Genomic DNA, 21,631 nt, shown 5'->3' on the forward strand with positions numbered 1-21,631 from the left:
TGTTCCCCAGCTTTAAACATTTAATTAATCCACTGCAGCCTCTGAATGAGGACAGTAGGAGAGTCTCTCCAGGAACTGAATCAGTCTCATCAGATTGGATTCTGCCCATGTGCCAACTCAGCCATGTTTTTACAGCTCCAGAAAAGAGGCCAGAAAGTCCCAGTGGCAGGGTGGCCTCAGCCCTGAATTTCAATCTGCTGCTTTTTGGTGTCAGGAAGAATTCCCACAAGAGGCTTTCCTGTAGTCCTCATCACCCCTGAGTGGATGAATGTGCCTAGCAGTTCAAGCATTAAGCCATGGAATCAGAGAATAGTTTGGGTTGGAAGGGACCTTTTAAAGTCCTCTGCAATGAGCAGGGACACCTTCCACTAGGGCAGGCTCCTCCAAGCCTGAGCTTGAATGTTTCCAGGGATGGGACATCTGCCACCTCTCTGAGCAAGCTGTGCCAGTAGTTTTTCACCCCTATTGTAAAAATTTCTTCCTTGGCGCTAATCTGAATTGACTCTTTTTTGTTTGAAACCATCACCCCTTGTCTTATCAAACCAGGCCCTGCTATAAAGTTTGTCCTCATCTTTTTTAGTATTGAAAAGAACAGAGTCTCCCCAGAGCCTTCTCTTCTCACTGAGCCCCCAGAGCTCTGCCTGGACTGATTTTCCCAGGGGGAATCCTCTCACCTTATCCCACCCAGACCACCTGCAGGACACATCTACAATCCTTCTCTCCTCCTCCATCCCACCAGGAGGAGAAAATGTGCAGGATTTTACATCATGGGGAGCTATAAACTGTGTCCAGGTCAGTTTCCTGGAAAGAATTACGAGGAGCTGACACACATCCACACATCATCTGATAGCTAAAAATAGGGAGTGTGCACCAGGAGTCACCAAGCCCCACCTTGGTGTGCCCATGGGTGGGATGTGTTTGCAGCTGCACAATGGGAGAGGAGGATGCTAAATACAGGGAGGGCTGTTCTTTAGCACAGGGAAGTGTGGTGGGACATGTGCCATGCCAGGAGAGTGGCTTTTGGCCAGTAAATAAAAAATTACAACAGTCAAGGAGGAAGAACTTAATTTATTCCTGAATATGTGTTCTCCTGTGCCTCTGTCCTGCCAGGAGTGACCCCAGGGACACAGGGAGCTCTTCACCACCTCCTGCTCCTCTCCTTCCCTGCTCCTCTTTCTGCTTTGGATTCCTCTCTTTGCCAGTCTCAGAACATGCACAAGCACCCTGCAGTGAGAATCTCTCATTCATTGACAAATAAATATCTCATATCAAACCCACTGCACCCTGGAGAGGAAACTCTCTGACTAATACACCAGAGGAGGTTTCAGCCTTCCATTTTGTTTCTCACTATTTCCTGTGATTATCCTGTGCTTTTTAATGAAGAATGAGCAGTCCAACCCTGCCTGGTGCTGTAGGAGCCAGGGAAGCAGATGAGGCAAATTCAGTGATGTCACTTAAAGATAGGAAAAGAATCCCAGCCTGGGCTGGTCACTGCAGTTTAACTCTCTGATTCTTACTCATCTGAGGTCCAGCCCTCAGAAAGAACAACTAAGTTGGGAATCCACTCACTCAGTTTTGGAGGGTGAGGTCAGACCTACCATATTTTGTTTTGTTATCTGTAGAAAATGGCCATAATATTTCCTGTTTTCCAGGTTTGCCCTCCTGTGTGCAGGACTAAATGCTGTTCTGTAATGCCATCACACACAGACACGTGAAGGAGAAAAGAAAACAGTTTGAAGAGGACAAACAGATTCTTTCTGGAGAAAATGAGGTGTTTTTTGTAATTCAATGTTACAACATCAACCTGTTCTTTAATCCAGCATCTTGAAAAGCAACATTAGGAGTCAACACCTGGGATTGTCATCAACCCTGTGAATTCAGTGGCTTTGAAGGAGGTGAGGCTCTTCCTGCAGAGAAGATTCTCTTGGGACAGCAGCTGTGTTCAAGTCTTTGTTTCAGAGAGGATTTTCCACATTATGAAGCAAGAAGTTTGCATTGATCCAGATGAAGCCTTATACATTAACCACCCATGTTCCTGAAGGTGGATATTAATTTGGTTCTCAAGACCTTGGAGACAAAAGGGAGTTTTCCCAAGGTTTCCTGACTCTTCCCAGTGCTGCAGCTCCTTCATGACCCTGGTGACCCATCCTGCTCCTTCCACCCAGGGCATTTTCAGGGTGGCTACTGCACATGGATGGGTAACCCTGCCTTTACTGGTCATCCCAGTGCTTGAACCCACTCTCCAGAGGCTTATAAATATAGAAATATTACAGATTTCACATTTTCTGGATGGGTAACCCTGCCTTCACTGGTCATCCCAGTGCTTGAACCCACTGTCCAGAGGCTTATAAATACAGAAATATTACAGATTTCACATTTTCCTTGTTACCTCAGGATCCTAAATACTTCCAAGTATGAAGGAAATTAGTATGGCACTGCCTTCTGGGTCATGATGGGGTGACTGTGCCTCATCTCACACTTCCCAGAGAAAAAAAATGAACATTCTTGTTAATCCCTCTCTGTTCATCCCACCCAGGGCAATGAGGAAAACATCTCCAATCTCCCCAGTGACTGGAGAGACCCTAAATGGAGAGACACACCTGAAAAAGCCCAGCTGCTGGTGAGCCAGGAGCCACAGGAACTTTACAGTGGACGTGGAGCATTTGCTAATTGGGTGTGGATTGACACTAAGCCCTCCCTCTGGTCCAGACCAAGGTACATCAGACAGAATCCAAGAGTACAGCTAGAGATCAGTAGTATAGATTCCTGCTCTTGGCAGCTTTGGGATCCAGCTTTGATCCTGGTCTAGGTCCATCAGACAAAGCATGGGAAGCCCAGCCCCTCCATCCCCTGCTGCCTGATTTACCAAACCCATAATCCTGATCCACCACCAGAGCCATGGGGCCTCTCCAGCATGGTCACTGTGTTGAGGTCTGGCTGTTTGTAGCCTGCTGGGGAAGGAATTGCAGGTTTCCTCTGAGTGGATTTACCATTTGCTAGCAGGAAAACCAACCAGGTTCAACCTGGACAGAGAGGTCAAAGCCTCGTGTGCTCCTTTTGCATCTTTTGCAGATGTTCTCCTCAGTCCTCTAGCACACACAGGATGCAGAGACATAATGACAACTTCCTTCAGTCCCAGAAATTCAGCACAGCTCTCCCCACAATGGGGGCCTTCCCACCATGTTTCTTACAGGAGCAGGTCCAGCCCAGCCTCCTGTTCTTCCCAGAATTTCCTTTTATTGTTAATCTCAGCAGAGTGGAACACAGACCACATCTGGAGTGTTCTCCTGGACACTCAGCTTTCCCACCAGCCATCCTGGAGAGAGCAGACCAGGCCACAAAACACAGATTGCTGGGGATTTATTTATTAATTTTTTTCTTTTCCTTGCCACTCTGGCTTTTAACTCTTCTCTTTTTATTATCCTGGTAGAGTTCAGCCCATCACGCTGCAGGGGTGTGCATCTGACTGGTTCAAGTGTTGGAGTGCCCTTGCAGATCTCCCTCCTTCAGGATGCTCAACCTGAGAGCCAAAATTGACATTTTTAGGACAAAGCAACTCCCCTGCTGCCACCTCCTGCATCTGTGAGCTGAATCCTTCTTCTTGCAGGTAGCAGAGAGCTGAGGCACGAAGCAGGGCTGAAGCTGATGTAAAATACCAAGGTGGAAGGTTGTGAATGTTGCTAATTGTCCTTCATGAAATGTCAGCTCCCCAGGTACCTCATTAACATCCTTGACACAGCCAAGAGGATGTGGCTTTATGCTGTGCTGGGACAGGAATGCTCTCCATGCTTGTTTGCACAGCACTGAGCAAAAGGCACCTTTTGAATCCATTTCAGCTTTCTTAGATCAAGCTGAAGCACAAGAACCAACAGTAATATTCCTTAGCTCTAATAAATCCCATCTCATTGCCAATGTCCCAGGCAAAAAAAAAGGAGAATTTCGTTTTACTGGTGGAGGCTGCAGGCATTCTGCCTCCAGGCTGGCTTGATCTCAAGGAGGTGAAGTGTTTGCACAAGGTCTCCTGGCAACAATTTCCCAGTGTCTGGGCACTAGGTTTGGCTTAAGCTCAATCAACAGTGACTCCACATTTGGGGTGATTTGGGTTAATAACTCCTGCCTAACTTATCCTAGGTCTGAGTGCCAGAGAAGAAGTTAAAGCCATCACAGATCACCCAACTACAGCAGGGAAGCCACCACAAACCTTCCCCAAGGTCAGGCTTTGCTGGGAGTCCCAGCACCAGCAGAGGGGAGATGATGACAGGATCTCACACCCTCACAGTCTTTCCTTTCCCAGCCACTTGGAAAACTCTGAGCTGTCTTTTCTTTCCAAACACCACATCAAAATTGTCGTGCTGGGAATGCTGCTGGTGTGGGCACCTGCACAGGACTGCAGGAATGGAGAGGAGCTGGCTGGATGGAGATTTCCCCTGCTACCTCACCACATTTCCCCTTTCCCCCTGGCTGTTTATTGCTCTTCTTTTACAACAGGAGAGGGAGAGAGCTTCAGCTGTCCTCTCCTGAAGAGTACTTTGTCCCCAGGTTTTGATGCAAGCAGGAATTCTCCTGTCTTTGCACTTTTCCAGCAGGGAAATTTAGCTCCATCCTTGTCAACCTCACCACCAATGTCCTTCTGTAATTCCCATTATGAGATGGGAGTGACGCATTTCCACTCACAGGGTGAATGTCCCTTAAATTAATCCTCACTGAAACATGGAAGCAGGGAAATAAAAGGGAGGCAGTGTTTCAGTTAGCTCCCAGCTTGTTTTCAGCCTTGTCTTTAAATAGGAGAGCTCCACATAAAGTGTTTAAAACCCCCTCACTGTTAAGGAAGAAAAAGAGAAAATGTGTTTATCTGTACAAAGCTTTAGTTCATGGAAATAATAAACATTTATTATTTCCACTGCATGTTCTTTCTGTAAATGTCAAAGCCTTTCATAAACCCAACCCATGGCTGTCTTGTTAATCTTGTTGAGATGCAGGATGTAACTTGGAGCTTGTGTTGGGAAACTGAGGAACTGAAAGGGAAAATCACATTTTAAAAACCATACTGATGTGAGCATTAGAAATGAGACTTAGGAGTGGGGTTCACCTCATCTGACTGCCAGGAGTGACTCATCTGGCCTAGCTTGGGTTGCTCTACAGAAGTGAATTCTCCTTTCCAAAAGCACCTTTCTCTCCTTAATTTACCACAAGCACCAACATAAGGGCTGGGGGCTCTGGGGTGACACAGGGTTCACACCAACTCTGCCATTCTGATATCCCAGGAGGGGTTTTGGGGTGGAAAGAATCCACCTGATTCATGTCCCAGCAACCCATGGCTTGCACCAGTTATAAAGGAAACTGCTCACAAGGCAGCTGGGAGCACCAGCCCCACACTGAATATTGGAGTGGGGAAGAAGAAATAAAAATTTTGATAGTTCTGGGGGAACTGGAGGGGTCAACTGCTACTCTAAACATGAAGCTTTCATTTGGCCCCTTCTTTCCTCTTTAATTTTTATCCATGTCAAAAAAAAGCAGGAGGTCAGCAACTGAAGCACAGTCCAGGACAGGGACAGAGAGACAAAAAAATAAGTTTGTCCAAGGCTACCTGACCCAACCCAACCCTCTGGATCTTAGTCCCAGCTTCACAAAGCCCCAGCCACATCCTAAATGCTCCATGGAGAGCATCCACAAAGCTCCCTCCCATCCCCTTCCCCACTCCAGGCTTCAAAAATCCTCCTCATCTCCAATAATTCACCGAGCTTTGTTATGACAGGGCAATGCACTTAATGGAGAGTGAAATTGAAGAAGAATGTGTGGAAGTTGCAGCTTTTATCTCTAAAACAAATAGTGAATTCCTCAGGGCTGCTGCAGCCCCAAACAATGATCAGAACTGCCGGACTTTTGCAGGTTGCTCTGGTAACTTCCAGGATTTTTTGGGGCAGATCCTTGTCAGAGGGGAGAGGTGGTGGCAAAGCCACTCTGAAGAGATGTGGAGTTGATGTTTGCAGAGCAGGGTGTGCCCAAGTGGCAGAAGATATTTAGGTTGTAGAGGTGTGCTGCACCCGAGGGTCATTTTGGGAAATTCCCACTGAATCCACACTGGGATTTCAAGGAGCTCCCCTGCTCCATCTGAAAAGAAGTAATGCTGATCCCTCAACCAGCAAAATTGTGCAATCCATCCTAAATTTCTTTTAGGGATCTTCCACTGGTCCTTCACAGACCTCAGCAGGATGAACACAAGGGATTTTGGAGCAGGAGTCATCCACCCACTGTGGCTTGGAAAAAGAATTGTCTGCATTGCTCCCTGCACCTTCCTGAGGAGGTGCTGAGCTCTGCTCCTGATGTCCAGTGACAGGACATGTGGCAGAGGTTCAGACTGGACATGAGGAAGCATTTCTTCACCAAGAGGGTGGTTAAACACTGCAGCAGGCTCCCTAGCTTGCTGAAAATTAGGCTCCTTGCTTTTCTTCTTGGAAAGCTAAACCCAAGAAAATCAGAAATTACGCCAGTTTGAGTGGTCAAGTGCAGAGAAAAGTGGAAGAACAGAAGCCTTCAAAATAAAATCACAGCTGAGAACAGGTGATTATTTCAGAGCTGAGGGCTGCACCATGGATTTTATAAGTCTTTGTCCAAAACCAATGAGATTTTTGCCTCTTCACTCACAGAAGTTCAGGAAAAGACAGCTGGCACTGTGAGCAGCATCCTGGGCTGTTCTTGGCTTCCTCAAGACAATTCCTGCTCCTGAGGCAAGCTGCATTTTGTTCCTTTCTTCTGGGTCAGGTCCAGGCTAAGAAACAAACTCCCAATTTCTGAAACACAAACATCAGACCTCAGGTATTTTTGTCTCTTGATGAGAGGAGGGTAGTTTGGCTTTGGGTTATTTTATTTTTTTTTCTTTCCTTCCTGAAACAGCCTCTAGTGATCTTCAACCCAGGAGTGCACAGGCTGTTGCTCACCCTGTTACTCACGTCAGAGGTATCAGCCCTTCACCTTCCCCATCTTAACCCCAAATTTGAATTCCAAACGTTATTACTTCGTGCCCAGTCGCACAAGGAGAGGGGTGACGACACTCAGTGCAATCGGATTACTGGCAAGTGAAATGATCCCAAACTGGATCTCAGCCCGAGGATTCTCAAGCTGTGCAGGCTTCCCTCGGTCGTTTTCTGTGAGAAGAGGTAAATATTGCCAGGCTGCCTGCAGACGTCAGTCAAATGTTGTGACGAGCCTGGAAGCAGCCAAGAAGGAATTACAAGGTGCAGAGAAGATAAAACTCTCTCAGGGAATTTATCCCAGCAGTGTGAAGCAACTCCTGCTTTATGTTTTCTACTCCTTTGTCCAGTTTACTTCTAAATTGCAGAAGAAATGGGGTGTCTGTACCCTTTGGGGAATCACAAAAACATTTTGAGATTTTCCCAACAAGGAAATCTTGTGTCATGTGGAGTTTCCCTCCTCCTGAGAGGGTTTCAGCCCAGCTGACTCGCATACCTTGAAACCACTGACTCCCTGTGCTGCTCTTTCACAGCCTTACATAAATATTTGGCTGGAACACACAGACCCAGGTAAATGTGAACCTGTGTGCAGCCACAGCAATGTCAGGATTAAAAACCACACTTGACTCGCTTAAGCCCGTGAGATTTTAAATAATCGTAATGTCAATAAAAAATTTTAAAGTGAATTCTTATTTTTGGCTCCCACTTCTCAGACAGATGTGCAGGCCATTCTCCAAAGGGTTTCCCTTCACCTCTGAGACATTCATGTTTGGAATTGAAAGCAAAAGCCTCTACATAATTTCCTGGCCCTGTGATTTTGGAACTTAGGAAAACCTGCAAAGCTGGGCTGCTCATGGTAAAGCTCCTAGTTAGCAATGCTGCACATCTTGGGGTGTCAAAGGCTGTTGCCATCTTTCTGGGAAACACCCCCAGAAGTGTCCAGTTTCCCAAATTAGGGTTTTTTCCTGACCTTTCCCCCAGCTGATGGTTGAGATGTATTATATCAGACACCCAGCTTTTGAAACAGTCGTGCTAAATATCCCTTTTTTTTCTGCCATCAGCTGCTCATGATTCATAGCCCTGATCTGCCACCCTCAGTAATTATCCCCTTTGGAGCAGAGGCAGATTTGGAGTGGGAAAATGCTGTACCCTGCAAAGCAGCAGTAAAAATGGGAGACCTTCCTGCTGCCCCCCAGGAAAAGGAGGCTTAGCTCCATGTTTCTGGATGAATCTCTTTTTCCAAGATGTGGAGACCATGCTGTTGTTTCAGCCACTGTGGTAATTGCCAGCAGCCAAGGTTTGAGGAAGCAAAAGAGTATTGCACCCTACAAGTCTGTTGAGAACTCACAAAACTCCCTGTGTGAGTGCCAGGGTGACTTTTGTGTTCATTAAGAGAAAACCTACATCCCAAATCAGCAATCTAGGAGGATTTAGATGCTCAGGGGTGAGGCTCCCTCCTCTTTGCCCAAGGCCAAAGGACCAGCACAGCCCAGACCTGCTGATGGGACCAACCAGACAGAGTTCTTCTAACTCTCATCAGTTACAAACATCACACAATAAAACCAAATCCAGCCTGCCTTTTAAGTGGATTTCAGACTGTTCTATCTTCCCTAGGTTGCTGCCAAGGGAGCTCTGTTATTCCCACAGCCCTCAGTTAGAGAGGAGACCCAACACACCTTGGGGAACCCCCATCTCCCAGGCAATGAGCCACAGGAGGTTTTTGCAGTGTTTTATGGGCATTGGTGCCAAAAACAGAGAGTTTGAGGAGCTCAGCATCACCTCCCTCCTCTCTATCCAGGGTGTCTGTTCTACTGAAGCAGCTCAGGTTTTTCCCTGAGCTGGCTTGGCTTGGCAGTGAAACTGGGAGAGTGTGTGTGAATGGGATCTGTCATTAAAAATACTCCTCAGGGACAGAAGGAACTGCCTCTCTGCTACTGGCAGGATTAATAATGTGCACCAACACATTCATTCATTTATTGCAACTCGAATTTCACAGCTTTTGGGTGCCGGGTAGTGCACAGTTGTAGCAAGAAAGGGTGAGGCTGGGCTGAGGCACTTGGAAAGTCTCTCTGCACTAACCTAGAAGTTAGAACAGGACAAGAAATCTTTTCTGGGGACAACCTGGAAAGCAGGGAGGGCTGAGCCAAACATGTCCTTGTCTTCTGAAGACCTTGCAACAAGAATAAAAAGTCCACTTTTAACTGAAGGCATCAAGAAAACCGTACTTGAAAAGTCCTTTTTGGAGTGAAGGTTATCTTTACCAGCTCTGGATCCAGGCTGGGAAGGTTCCTGGTTTAGCTGGATCCAGCAGAGCCAAGAGGAGGATTCAGTGCAAAGCCCTGGGTTTATTTTCAGTCTCCTCCCAGCTGCAGCAAGCACTCCTTGCCTGAACACCACAAAACAACTTTCAGTGCCTCAACACAAAACAATGCCAAGATTTGATCACAATTTTGTCCTTCATGCTTTGGGTGCATGGCTTCCTTTGAGACATTCTCAAACAGGTGCAAATCTTTCCCAGAAAACATCCTGTGAAAATGTACATTCTCAAATCCTTCCATGCAGCTGAGAACCCCAAATACCAATAAAACCCCTAAATCTTCTGCGACCTTCCAACTTTCAAATCCCTCCATGCAGCTTGGAACCTCAAATCCCCCTTCCATACCTCCATCCTAACGAACCCCTTCCACCTTTTATAACCTCTCATCTCCAGTGAAACCCCCCAAATCCCTCCATGAAGTTGAGAAGCCCAAATCCTCCCCAGACCCCTATCCCAAAAAAAAACCCAGCATCCCTTCTGTAGGTGCATCCCTCACTCCTTGCTGCCTGCTCTATCCCCATCCATCACCATCACCATCCACTCTCCAATCCCCATCCCCATCCATCCCCATCCTTATCTATCCCAAATCCCTATCCCTATCCCTATCCCTATCCCTATCCCTATCCCTATCCCTACCCCATCCTTATCCCTATACCTATCCCTATCCCTATCCGTATCCCCATCCTCATCCATCCCCATCCATCCCCATCCCCATCTGTCCCAAATCCTCATCCCTATCCTATCCTATCCTATCCTATCCTATCCTATCCTATCCTATCCTATCCTATCCTATCCTATCCTATCCTATCCTATCCTATCCTATCCTATCCTATCCTATCCTACCCTATCCTATCCTATCCTATCCTATCCTATCCTATCCTATCCTATCCTATCCTATCCTATCCTATCCTATCCTATCCTATTTCTATCCTATTCCCATCCCCATCCCCATTCCCATCCCCATCCTCATCCCCATCCTCATCCATTCCCCCATCCCAAATCCCCCATCCTCATCCATTCCCCCATCTCAATCCCCATCCATCCCCAATCCCTCTATCCCTATCCCCGTCCATCCCCATGCCCATCCCCATCCATTCCCCTATCCCTATCCCTATCCCTATCCCTAACCCCATCTCCACCCCCATCCATCCCCATTCATTCCTCCATCCCCATCCCCATCCCTGTCCATTCCCCAATCCCCATCCCCATCCATCCCCATCCCCATCCCAATCCCTGTCCGTTCCCCCATGCCCATCCATCCCCAATCCCTCTATCCTCATCCCTATCCCCGTCCATCCCCATCCCCATCCATTCCCCAATGCCCATCCCCTACTCCCATCCCCATCCATCCCCATCCAGGCTCTCCCCCCGCTCCGGGGGCGGAGGCGGGGGCGGTCCGGTGCGGTTCCGCGCCTCCCCCGGCGGCGGGGGAAGGGGGGGCCGGTGGCCGGGGCCGTGGCCGGGGCCGTGGCCGGGGGAGGGAGGGCATCGCCCGCCCGCCCCGCCGGGAGAGAGCTCCGGAGCCGCGCCGGGACGGCCGCGCCGAGGCACCATGCGGGCTGCGGGGCTGCTGCCGCTGCTGCTGCCGCTGCTGCTGCTGCTCGGTGAGTGCCGCCCTCCGCTCCCCGTGCCTCCTTCCCCGCTTCAAGCATCCCTCGCCTCCTCGCTCTCCCCGTTGCTATTGGCGAGTCGGGCGGAAAAGCGGCCGGGGGACGCCGGGCGCGCACCCTCCGCACGAATTGCGGATTTTTGGGGGAGCCCCGAGCACATCCAGCGCTCCGTGGCAGCGCAACTTGGGGCTCTGGAGCCGCAGTGCTGCGGAGGGATGAGCCCGAGCCTGCTGCTTTTCCCTCCTGCATCCCCCGCTGTTGGGTTCGGGTTCCCGGCGGAGCTGGGGCTGTCCTTGCCGTGCTCCAGGTGCTGCACCCACGGAAAAGGAGCGGGGATGTTGCGGGAGAAGAGTGGGGAATGCTGCTGGAGACAGCAATTCCCCGCTGGAAGTTGGTGGAGTTTTGGGGAGACTTTTGGGGAGGTTCGGGAGTGGAAGCAGTTCCCGGAGTCCTGCGGCAGTGTTGGGGTCGGGGTGATGGAGTGGGAGCTGCGGTTCTGTGCTGGTGTGTTTTGTCGGAGAGGTGTCCATGAACCACACGGAAAAGTAACAGGGAAAGGAAATGCACTCATGCTTTCCAGAGTGAATAAAGGTAGGGAGCAGTGGGGCATTTCTTGTAATCAGGGAAAATGAGAGGAGTGCGAAATCAAAATAAAATGAAATCTAAAAAAAAAATAAAATAAAATAAATAAAATAATGGAGTGAAATAAGATTAAATCCTGCTCCAACTCATGGCTCCCAGAAGAGCCTCTGCAGAGCTGAATGTTCTTTTATTCAAGGTAACAAAAGCTGGGGGATGCTCCGGAGGTAAAAGCACAAGTGGAGGCAGGGCCCTGGGGATTTAACTCGGGAGAATTCCCAGAGGTCTGGCTGAAATCTCTGCCTGCTCCTTTTATTTTCCCCTGTTTCTCTTGGGACTCACGGGGTTTGGTGGCGAGCAGGTGCAAACCCCCATCTGTCCCTGATGCCAACGTGGGCTTTAAAGGAGATTTCTCCTCCCATTTAAACTCGGGAAGCCCTGAGCATCACTAATATTGGCATGAAGTAGGAGCTGGTAATGCAATTTTTCATGTGCTGGCCAGAATTTACCCGAGTTTAGCTGACTTTGCCTTCTCAGAAGGTTTTGTTCTGTTTTCCAAAATGAGGTGATAAAAACACTGGGACTGGGACAAAACGAGCTCTTAGTGGGAGGACGGTGTGGGGAGCTGTTTTTACAACACTCTGAGGTGATCCTATTACATCTTTCTCCAAAATTAATTGATTAAATCCTTCAAAACAGCGTTTTCTGCCATTCCTTGCTGCTCTTGAATTTTGAAATAAGCTGCTTAGAGACGCTTTTATGTTTTTCCCTGGGTATTGGAACCAGGATTTTCTTCCTTAAGGGCCAAGATGGGCGTCCCTATTTGCTGAGTGTTTGGGCTCAGAGTCCCAGCAGTGCTTAACTCCAAGACTGGTCTCTGCTATGATCATCAGCCTAAAATTCATCTTTTTTTTTCCCCTCCTCCTTAAATGGGAAGAAGTTGGGTTTGTAAGTGAGGCCGTAATATTTTGGGTATCTTAGGAAATAATGATTGGGATGGAGCCTGCATGATTTGCTGCATTTAAATTGGAAGTGAAATGAGAGTTAGGGATTTCAGAGCTTGTTTTTGGAAGGTGACAACTTCTGTGTGTGGGGCAGAGCAGAACCAGCCCTAGGTTGCTGAAGTTTTTAAAAGCAGCTCTCTGGGGTACAGCAATTTCCTTAGAAATACTGACTTGCAGGCTTGTACATCCCCTGATTCTGCAGAGATTCCCCTTTATATCCTTGCTTCAATCAGAAGAAAATCAGCCTCAGACAAGGCACAGCCAGGGTGTGTACAAGAGATGCAGCAAATATAGCATTAGGCAAAAAAAATCTTTAAATTCCACCAGCCAGGGAGGGGCTCAGAGTTACCCATTGCAGCATCTTCATGGGATTTTTTATTTTATTTTATTTTATTTATTCTTTCTCCAAATTGCATCTTGTATTCCCACAGGCTATCTGATAACAAAAATTGCATCAGGAAGAGACAAACAATACTTTTTATTCTCAGGGGATTCGAAAGAGCCACAGCTCAAACCTGTCCTGAGGGCAGAAAAGGGCAGGAAGGGATTTTAACCAGAGATCAAGCATTGGGCTCAAAGCAAACCACAGATCGATTGGTTTGAAATCCTTGTTGCCAAAACATCGCTTTTCATCCCCAAAACTGAATTCCCAGGCTACCTCCCCTGTACTGAGAGTTCTGTGGTACTGGGAGTTCGAGCTGTCAAAGATGCACATTAAAAGAAAACCACATTTTATCCATTGAATACTAATCCTGACAGGAGGAGGCAATTGGGGCCATGTCCCCAGGAGGAGAAAAAAAAAATATTTAACCAGTGGGTTTTAGAATCAGCATCAAAGCAGAGAGACTCTTCCAAGATATTTTGTCTAGCAGGAGCTTTGATAAGATTTTTGTGACCTTTTAGCCACTTTAGAAGTGCAAAGCCTCGGACACAGTAACTCCACCCGGGGGCTGTTTGGGAGTCTTAATTAAAGGATTATTTGTAAATCACTTGAAGATTCCTGGATGAAAGGAACTGGAACTATGCAATATACTGATTTAATTCCAGGGAGTTGTTCTAAAGGCTTGTGACCAGGGTGATCATTCATGCTGGAGGAGATGGGAGAGTGGTTGGAAATATCTGCTCTCAGCATTCACAGGCAGGCTGGGGTAGCACTCTGGTTAGTATTTTCCCTATTTCACTCCCTTCTACACCTCTAAAAGGTCTAAACCCAGCAGCATGAGTTCTGGGGTGTTTTGGGGGGTTTTTTGGGGGCTGAGGGAGGTAATTTACCTAGTGAGGATCCCCTTGGCTGAGCTGTGCCCCCACTATCCTGGGGGCAGCTCTGTGAGAGCAGAGAGGAGCTGTTGGGGTTTAGGTACCCTAAATTTTGCCCCTTTATCCGTGATGCTGCTCTGGGTGGCCCCTTTTGACCCAACAGAGCACCCAGAGCCCCCTGGAGCTCTGCAGAGCTGGGGAGGATGGGCTGAGTGAGGATTTATCCTTACAGGGTGATGCTCTGTGGAGGCAAGGTCCTGCTGTCCCACCTGAGCTGCTCTGTGCTACAGGGGCTCAAACCCCAAGCTCAGATGCCTTCAGCAGCTCCATCCATCTCCAGGTGGTGCAGGCAGGATCATACCTATAGCAAACCCACCTGTGGATGTGCAGAATTCCTCCCTCCCCATGCTGAGCTGATGGGGAGTGACACTCAGAAACTGCAGGTTGTGAGCCCTGTGTGCACCTGAGCTCCAGTGTTGTTCCCAACCTGCCAGCACTCCTGCACAGCCAAGAACCACCCTCAGCTCAGGGCAGAGCTCACAGGAGGCTTTGAGCCCTGCAGGAATCCAGGTTGGGTCCATTCCCCATGTGCAGGCATGTGAATTCTCACCAGCCCTCCCCAGAGCTTTCACTCACTCCTGCCAGCTTCCTGCTCCTGTTTACGTGCTCAGCTCCTTCCACAACTGGCCCATCTCCACCTAAGGATGTTGTTTCTGAATTCTTGCAATGCCTGCCCTTTCCTTCACTGAGAGATCTTGAGCAAACCTTGCTTTTTTTTTCTTTTTTTTAATTTTTTTTTCCCCACTCTCTAAGCAATGCACGCAGTCATCTGGCATTTGTTGTTCTCCAGTTACCTGTGCTATGTTCACCACCACCCCCAGGGCTTTGCCAAATATTCCACGTTGCAGAAAGCAGTTCCTTTAGGCATGGAACTGCCAAACAAATCCATAAAGTCTTTCACTTGCAGTTTGTGAGGCCACCCTGATTCTCCATAGGGGTCTTGCAGTTCCTTTGGGGATGTGCCACCCATCTCCCCCCAAAAATCTCTCTGTTTGACATTGGGGCTTAATTAAAAAAAAAAAAAAATCCTTATTATTTTTTCCCTGAACTGCCTGGTGGGATGATGTCCCACACTCCAGAGTGAGGGTGCTTCCTCCAGTGCTTCATTATTTGGGAGGTTTGGGGACAGTTTGTCTGAGCTTCATCGGGTTTTAAGTGCTCTAATTATGTATTTGTTGTAGTGCTGGGCTGAAGCCTTGCAGTGTTTTTCTCTGGGGATCCTTGAGGAATACACAGATCCAGTACAAACAGTCAGGAGAGATGTGCTCTGCCATATCACAGCTCCAGAGGTGCTCAACCATTGGAGCTATCCAAAAACATGCTGATTTTTATGCTTAAAAGCCATATCTGAGAAGGTAGAGCTGGGGAGAAACAGATAATCTTCCCTGTTAAAAAAATCAGATAAGATTTTTTTTCAGCTATAAACTGAAGAGGTGAAATGCTTTTTTTCTCTATTTTTCTCTATTTTTTAAGTGTTTCGTGGCCACACTGTGCGGTGAGTGGTCAGGGATGGGAGGAATTCTCTCACCTGGGGGTGCTGTGTGTAAATAGCATTGAGAAGGGTCAAAAGTGTGGATGTGGTGCTTAGGGACATGGTTTAGTGCTGGACCTGGCTTAATGGCTGGACAGAGCTTTTTTTCCAACAAATGATTCCATGATTCCATGGCAGGGACACCTCCCACTGTCCCAGCCTGGCCTTGGACATTCCAGGGATCCAGGGGCAGCCACAGCTGCTCTGGGAATCTGTGCCAAGCCTCTCACCCTCACAGTAAACCTGAGGTGCCTCCAAAGATGACTAAACCTGTTTCAAGTTACCTGCTGGCTTTCAATTGCAAATAATGCTGGAAATAGTAATTATTGGTGGCAATCCTGGAAAATGCCAGCAGGAACTTCCATGCCTTTGGGGGGTGCAGAGCTCTGTGGTGGCTTATTTGGGGTGAATTTTTGTGGGTCTTGATTTGAGCTGCTGTGTGTCTAGAGCCAGCCTTTGGCACTGAATATTGCTGAAATCCATTGGGAACCAGAAAATGCCACGATGCCCTAAAGAGAGAAAAATCCCTCTCCTTCAGGAGGTGAAGCGAAGCTGCTGAAACTCCGAAAGCGCCAAAATCCTTCATCACTCACCTGCCTGTTGGGTCCCAGGTGGGGCTGATGGAAGTTTTCTCATGCCCAGATGTGCCTGTTTAGCAGATCCTTGCACCCCTGCAGCTCTGTGCGTTGCAGGCTCCTTTTCTGCCCCGTAAATATCGCGCTGCTCACGCCTGCCTTGGCCGCGCGCCAGGTGCTCTGCGCGGACACCGCTGACAGTTTGGTGACAAAGCACTGCAAGGACACAAGGAGAATTCAAACAACTTATTAAAATCCACTCAGTGTGATGTCTGAGAGCCCAGCAGAGAGCTGGAGGGGGAAGGAATGGAGGTGAAGCTTTGTTATGGGCAATGGGAACTCCAGCACTGCTGAAGCATTTACAGTAATTTCACGATTATAAGCCGCACCATTTTGTCTAAAATTTTGGTCCAAACCCAAAGTGCGGCTTATAATCACGTGTGGCTTATATATGGACAAAGAACGAAAAGTTGCTGCTTTAGTTGGGAGGACAGGTGTCTGCTGAGAAAGGCAGGAGCTTCTCTTTGAAATGGAGAATGTAAAGCCCCTCCCTCCAAATTATTGTAATTTTGAAATCAAGGCGCTCTCAGACAAATATATGGGAATAGGAATAACAGTTCTTTACTAGGGAAATTAAAATAGAAATACAGCACTACAAAGAACAAACCCCAAACCCTGACACAGTCAGAGCACAACCTGACACCCGTCAGGCAGGGTGTTGGCAGCAGTCCCATTCCATGGTGGCTGCATCCTCCTGCAGTGACAGATGTGGCTCAGCTGGAGCAGTGCTCCTGTACAAGGTGCAGTTTCCCTCTAAAGCTCCAGTGGTGATGTGGAGAAATCCGGTTTTCCTCTGGAGTCCAGTGGAGAAAGGGGCTCCCTTAGTGTCCCAAAACCTCTGTTTTTATCTTGGTAAGAAATGTTGGGCTCTTCCCCCTGGCTGGAGCAACTCCCAATGGGATGCAGTAATTTTATCAGTCCCACAGTGGGACTCAATGGCCATGAGCAGAAAATGACTGGCTGGAGGAAGGATGGGTTGTGAAAAGATAAAGAACACTGCCCCAGCTGGTTTATAAACCATGGCCATGAACAGGAGATATCCCATGGAGATAAAGAACACTGCCCCAGCTGGTTTATAAACCATGGCCATGAACAGGAGATATCCCATGAGATAAAGAACACTGCCCCAGCTGGTTTATAAACCATGGCCATGAACAGGAGATATCCCATGGAGATAAAGAACACTGCCCCAGCTGGTTTATAAAACATGGCCATTAACAGGAGATATCCCATGGAGATAAAGAACACTGCCCTGCCTGGTTTCAATGGATGCCCATTAGCAGAATATCTCCCATGGAGATCAGGATCACTGCCCCCACCCTCAACAGATGGTGACAGAACAGATACCTTTTATCACATCCTGTATTGTAACGTGCGGTTTATAATCAGGTGCGGCTTATAATCGTGAAATTACTCCAGCAGAGGGGAGGGAACAGGACAGGCTGAGATTTGGCTTTCAGCAAGGCTCCACTTGTGAATAACATCCAAGGTTCTGTGTTTTGGGGCTGGGTGGCAGCAGGAAGGGGATGGGTTCCAGTTTGGACAAACTGGGATGACTGGACTTGAGGAGGAAGGGAAAACTGGAAGTCTCAGAGTGACTCTTCTCCTTTTCCTCCCTCTGAGGGACCCAAGGCAAGGCCATGTAGGTTCAGATATTTAACTAAGGTGTTAAAGGTTGAATTATCCTTAAATCCAGCTGTGTCTTGTGAAGGCAATGCAGATGTGTCTTGGGATGATTTATCTACTAGAGATGGTTGTTTCCATAAATGCTCCCCAACATGGGCTGATGTCACACCAAAAATATCCAGGACCTGCCCCTGGAAACACTTAGATTGTGTAACACTGTCTGTATGTGCTCAAAAAATGTAAAAAAATATGGTTTTGGGATTTGGACAAACTTCTTGCTGGTGGGTCAGGGGTGCACCCTAAAGGCTGCAAAATGAACAGGCAAATAAGAAGAATTTTGGGTTTAAAAACCGAATCTGTGCTTGTTGTCAGGTGCAGGAGAGATCCTTAGAAATAGGCAGAGATGAGCTCTGCATTAAAATCTCCTCCAAAACTGAAAAAATTTTTTTTTTTTTTCTTTCTGAGTCCGTCCCATTTTAGATATTGCTTTGAGGTCTGGTTCATATCCTTATCATCCTGAATAAAAATTGGATTAATCCAGTGGCTTTTTCTCTGTTTCACAGGGTCTGTGTACAGGGAGCTTTGGTCTTAGGCCACATGGCTGATGAGGGTGGTGAAAGGGGAAGGAAGGTCATTTTGCAGTGGAAGAATAAGACCTCAGTTATTAATGGCAAAGGCTGAAATTTTCTCTCTCAACCTTAATTGATTTTGGCAAATTTATCTGGAGGGGAAGGTAGAAATTGGCTTAGAAATTAAGCTGTAATATTTAAATATATATTAGATCTATTGTAGAGAAGTGAGGAGACAGCCTTGTTAGACATTTATTCTAAGTGGCTTCTGCTGGATATAGAGAGATGACAAAGAGAAAAATACCCAATTTCTAACTTGGACAAAGGGGACTTGAAAGGCTCTTCAGAAAGGCTTGGAGAAACTCTGTTTGAGAAAGTCCTTCTTTGAAACCTAATAGCAAAGACCACTTTTTTTTTCTTTTTTTTTTTTTCCTTACTCCCTGGAGTCTAAAGGTAAAGATAAGACATTCCACCACGTAGGCAAATGGGGGAAAAAAAAAAAAGGGAAAAGTTTAAATGATACTGCTGCAGGAAAGTGGAGAGCTCTCAGGGTGACTATTATGTGCTGCTTATCAAAATACTGTGAGAAAAAGCAGAGTAGTTAAAGAGATGCTCTGTGCCAGCATGGGTCTGGTTAGCAGTGGTTTTACTGGAACAACACCAAGTAACCAAGGTCCTCAAAATATATCTATATATCTATATATCTATATATCTATATATCTATATATCTATATATCTATATATCTATATATCTATATATCTGTATATCTATATATCTATATATCTATATCTGTACCTATATCTATATCCACATTAAATAAGCAATAAAGTTGTCCTCATTGGACATTTCTAATTTATCAAACAACAGAATAAATGTTCAAAGCACAGGTAAGGGAAGCAAATTTTCTGTTAATAAGGAGCAGCCTCAAAGCAGGTTGTGGTTGCAGAACTCCAAATCAGTATTCTCATCATGCATTTTTTGCAGCCATCACTCTCTGCTGGCAACCTGGTTCGGTTTTGGAGCCTGAAGGAATTAAAAAAACCAAATAAACAAATAAGAATTTGTTCCTGTGGGTTTCTCTTGGCAAAGAGGAGAAGGTAGCAACACGCAGTAAAGGCAGAAAACAGCCTCCTCCTGTTTTATTTTCTTTTTTGTTGGCTTTTTCCTTCTAATATTGCTCTCATTTTCAGATGGAACAGCACCCTGATCTGGTTTGACACAATGCAAAGAAATGTTTGTGCTCTCCACTGCCTCATTCTAAGGGCACATAAATTTATACAACATTGCCATAAAACCCCCAAAATCCTGTGTGGCAATGAAAAGCTGTGATACCTGTGCTGCAAATGGGATGAACCAGCAGTTCTGGGGCTCCCAGAAATCCTGATCCAAATGAGAGACAATCAGGACAAAATATAATCAAAATGGGACGGGCATCGTGTCAGAGAGCAGAATTCACAGCCTTGAGTCTGAATTTCAAGTGCAGGAATTAATCTCCCCTTCACCTCCACTTTCCTGAGCCTCAGGGTCATTCCCATGCCTAAAAGCCAAGGAGAGATGATGATCTCTTTGAGATAAAGAATGAATTTTCCTGTCCTCCACAGTACGAATACTGCGGAAAAAGAAAGTTTAGAGATGAATGCAGCACCCTATTATAGACAATTATTTTGTTTCCTTACAATTTTCCCAGATGGCTAAAAAAAGCCCTCAAGGCTTTCAGTCCATGTGATTTTGTGGGCTTCTAAGACAGTTCCTGCCCATGAATGGCACCAATAAATCCCCATTAACTGTATTCAACAGGAGAATGATCTTTTTTTTTCTCATTAAAGCCTCACAAAGGGTTCAAAACCTCATTTTATGGCAGGGTGCTTTGATTTAAATTGATGTGGCTTAAATTATGAATTTTAATCATGACTTAAAATACAGGAGGAGAAAGTAATAATTTGAGTGATTTGATTTTTATCATGTTTTTCATTTACAATTCATAGCTATATCCCTTAAGCAGGGCTGATTCTCCTCTTTGTGAAACTTGGAGGTTTCCAGCCCACTCTTGCCTTTCAGCTGTGTTTTCTAACCAGGCTGGCACGCTCTGAACATATTTGTTGAAGGAATTTTATAGCCTGAGACCTCTCTATTTTGATTTCTAATTTATGCATCTCTGGAGTCGTCCTTGGTAGTGATGAATAAAACTAATTTAGGGTTCATAGGTGGAAATCACTCTTTGCTTGTGGAGGAAATTTCTGTTAAACTGACAAATGCAAAAGAGCATTTAAAATTCCTTGAAGATCCATCAAATAAATGAGAACCTGGGTACCTTATGCAATAAACTTTCCAACAAACTTTTCAGTTTAGTGCTAAGCAATTCACTGAGCAATCTGTGATGGAGTTAGGGACTGAAAAGAATTGTTCTGTGTCCCTTGAGGGGGTCAAATAAAACAGGAGTTGTTCTCTTAAAATTCATTTTCACTGTTTAAAATGGGAAACAATTTTATTTTTCAGCTGCCAGTTTCCAGTTGTTTTCACAGCCTGGAATTAACTGTTGGTGGAGCAGCTGAATGTGTCTCTCCTTGATCTGCAGAGGGAATTTCAATGATGGCTGAGGTTTATGCACATAACTTTTGACTGTCTGAATATCCCATGCTCAATGTCTGGATGCCCTGGACATCTGCCCATAGTAAAGGCAGAAAGCAATTAAAGAGAAGCAAAAATTAGCAATACTTCTTTTAATTGACTGCCCTGCTTTTGTCTCACATCCAAATCCAGCCCCACTTAGTGTTGGAAAATCCGAGTTCCCCAAGTGCCAGGGGTGTCCTGGTTGGGTTTGGTCTCACTGCAATATATTTAATGTTCTTTTTGGTGCTAGATGACAAAATCTGGTCTCCCAAAACTTAGGAAGAGACTTGGCCTTGATGGATTGTGGCCCATTCCCCTCATCCAGCCTGTTCTGATCCAACAGGAGAGCATTTTCCCCAGCAAGCCTGGCAAATAAAACTTTGCTGTTTAAGGCAACAATCACAGAGGGGAGAAAAAGAAGGAAAATAAAATAATCCTGATGTGATTGTGACTGCCACTCCTGCCATCAGTGGGGGGACACATCTGCTTCTGCTGCATCACATCAGTTTAGGCTGATAAAGGTCTCTGATAAGCTGCAGTTTGAGCCAGCTCAAGGGGGAGGATGCTCTAACAGAACCTGGGCAGGTTCCTGCACCCTCATTCTGCATTTCCTTAGTCCAAATCCCTCTCAGGCTCTTGGGAGGAGCAAACATTATTTTCTGGGGAGTTTTCCAACCAGTAGTGGATGGGGTGGTGTTCAGCAATTCCTAATGAGGACAAGGATGGGAAACACGACCCCACTGTCAGCTGCCCTGTGGAGGATAAAACCTGTCACCCGTCACTGTCCACGCTCCCCATTCCAGGCTTCTCCAAATCACAGCTTCAGTTGCTGGGGATGATTTAGGGCAGCTAGTTTGGGGA

General features: G+C 46.6%; 1 protein-coding gene across 4 annotated transcripts in view; it reads left to right on the forward strand.

The window, feature by feature from the left end:
• The first annotated feature begins 10,799 nt into the window (after positions 1 to 10,799).
• The window catches only part of PODXL (podocalyxin like), a 44,664-nt gene continuing 33,832 nt past the window's right edge, over positions 10,800 to 21,631 (forward strand). For all 4 annotated transcript variants that reach the window (XM_033058268.2, XM_033058269.2, XM_033058271.1 and 1 more), the window contains exon 1: positions 10,800 to 10,892. In XM_033058268.2, the coding sequence (XP_032914159.1) occupies positions 10,841 to 10,892 (52 nt within the window). In that variant the 5' untranslated portion in view covers positions 10,800 to 10,840. The remainder of the gene's footprint in view (positions 10,893 to 21,631) is intronic.

Source organism: Catharus ustulatus, chromosome 4, assembly GCF_009819885.2.
Source record: "Catharus ustulatus isolate bCatUst1 chromosome 4, bCatUst1.pri.v2, whole genome shotgun sequence".
Taxonomy (NCBI): domain Eukaryota; kingdom Metazoa; phylum Chordata; class Aves; order Passeriformes; family Turdidae; genus Catharus; species Catharus ustulatus.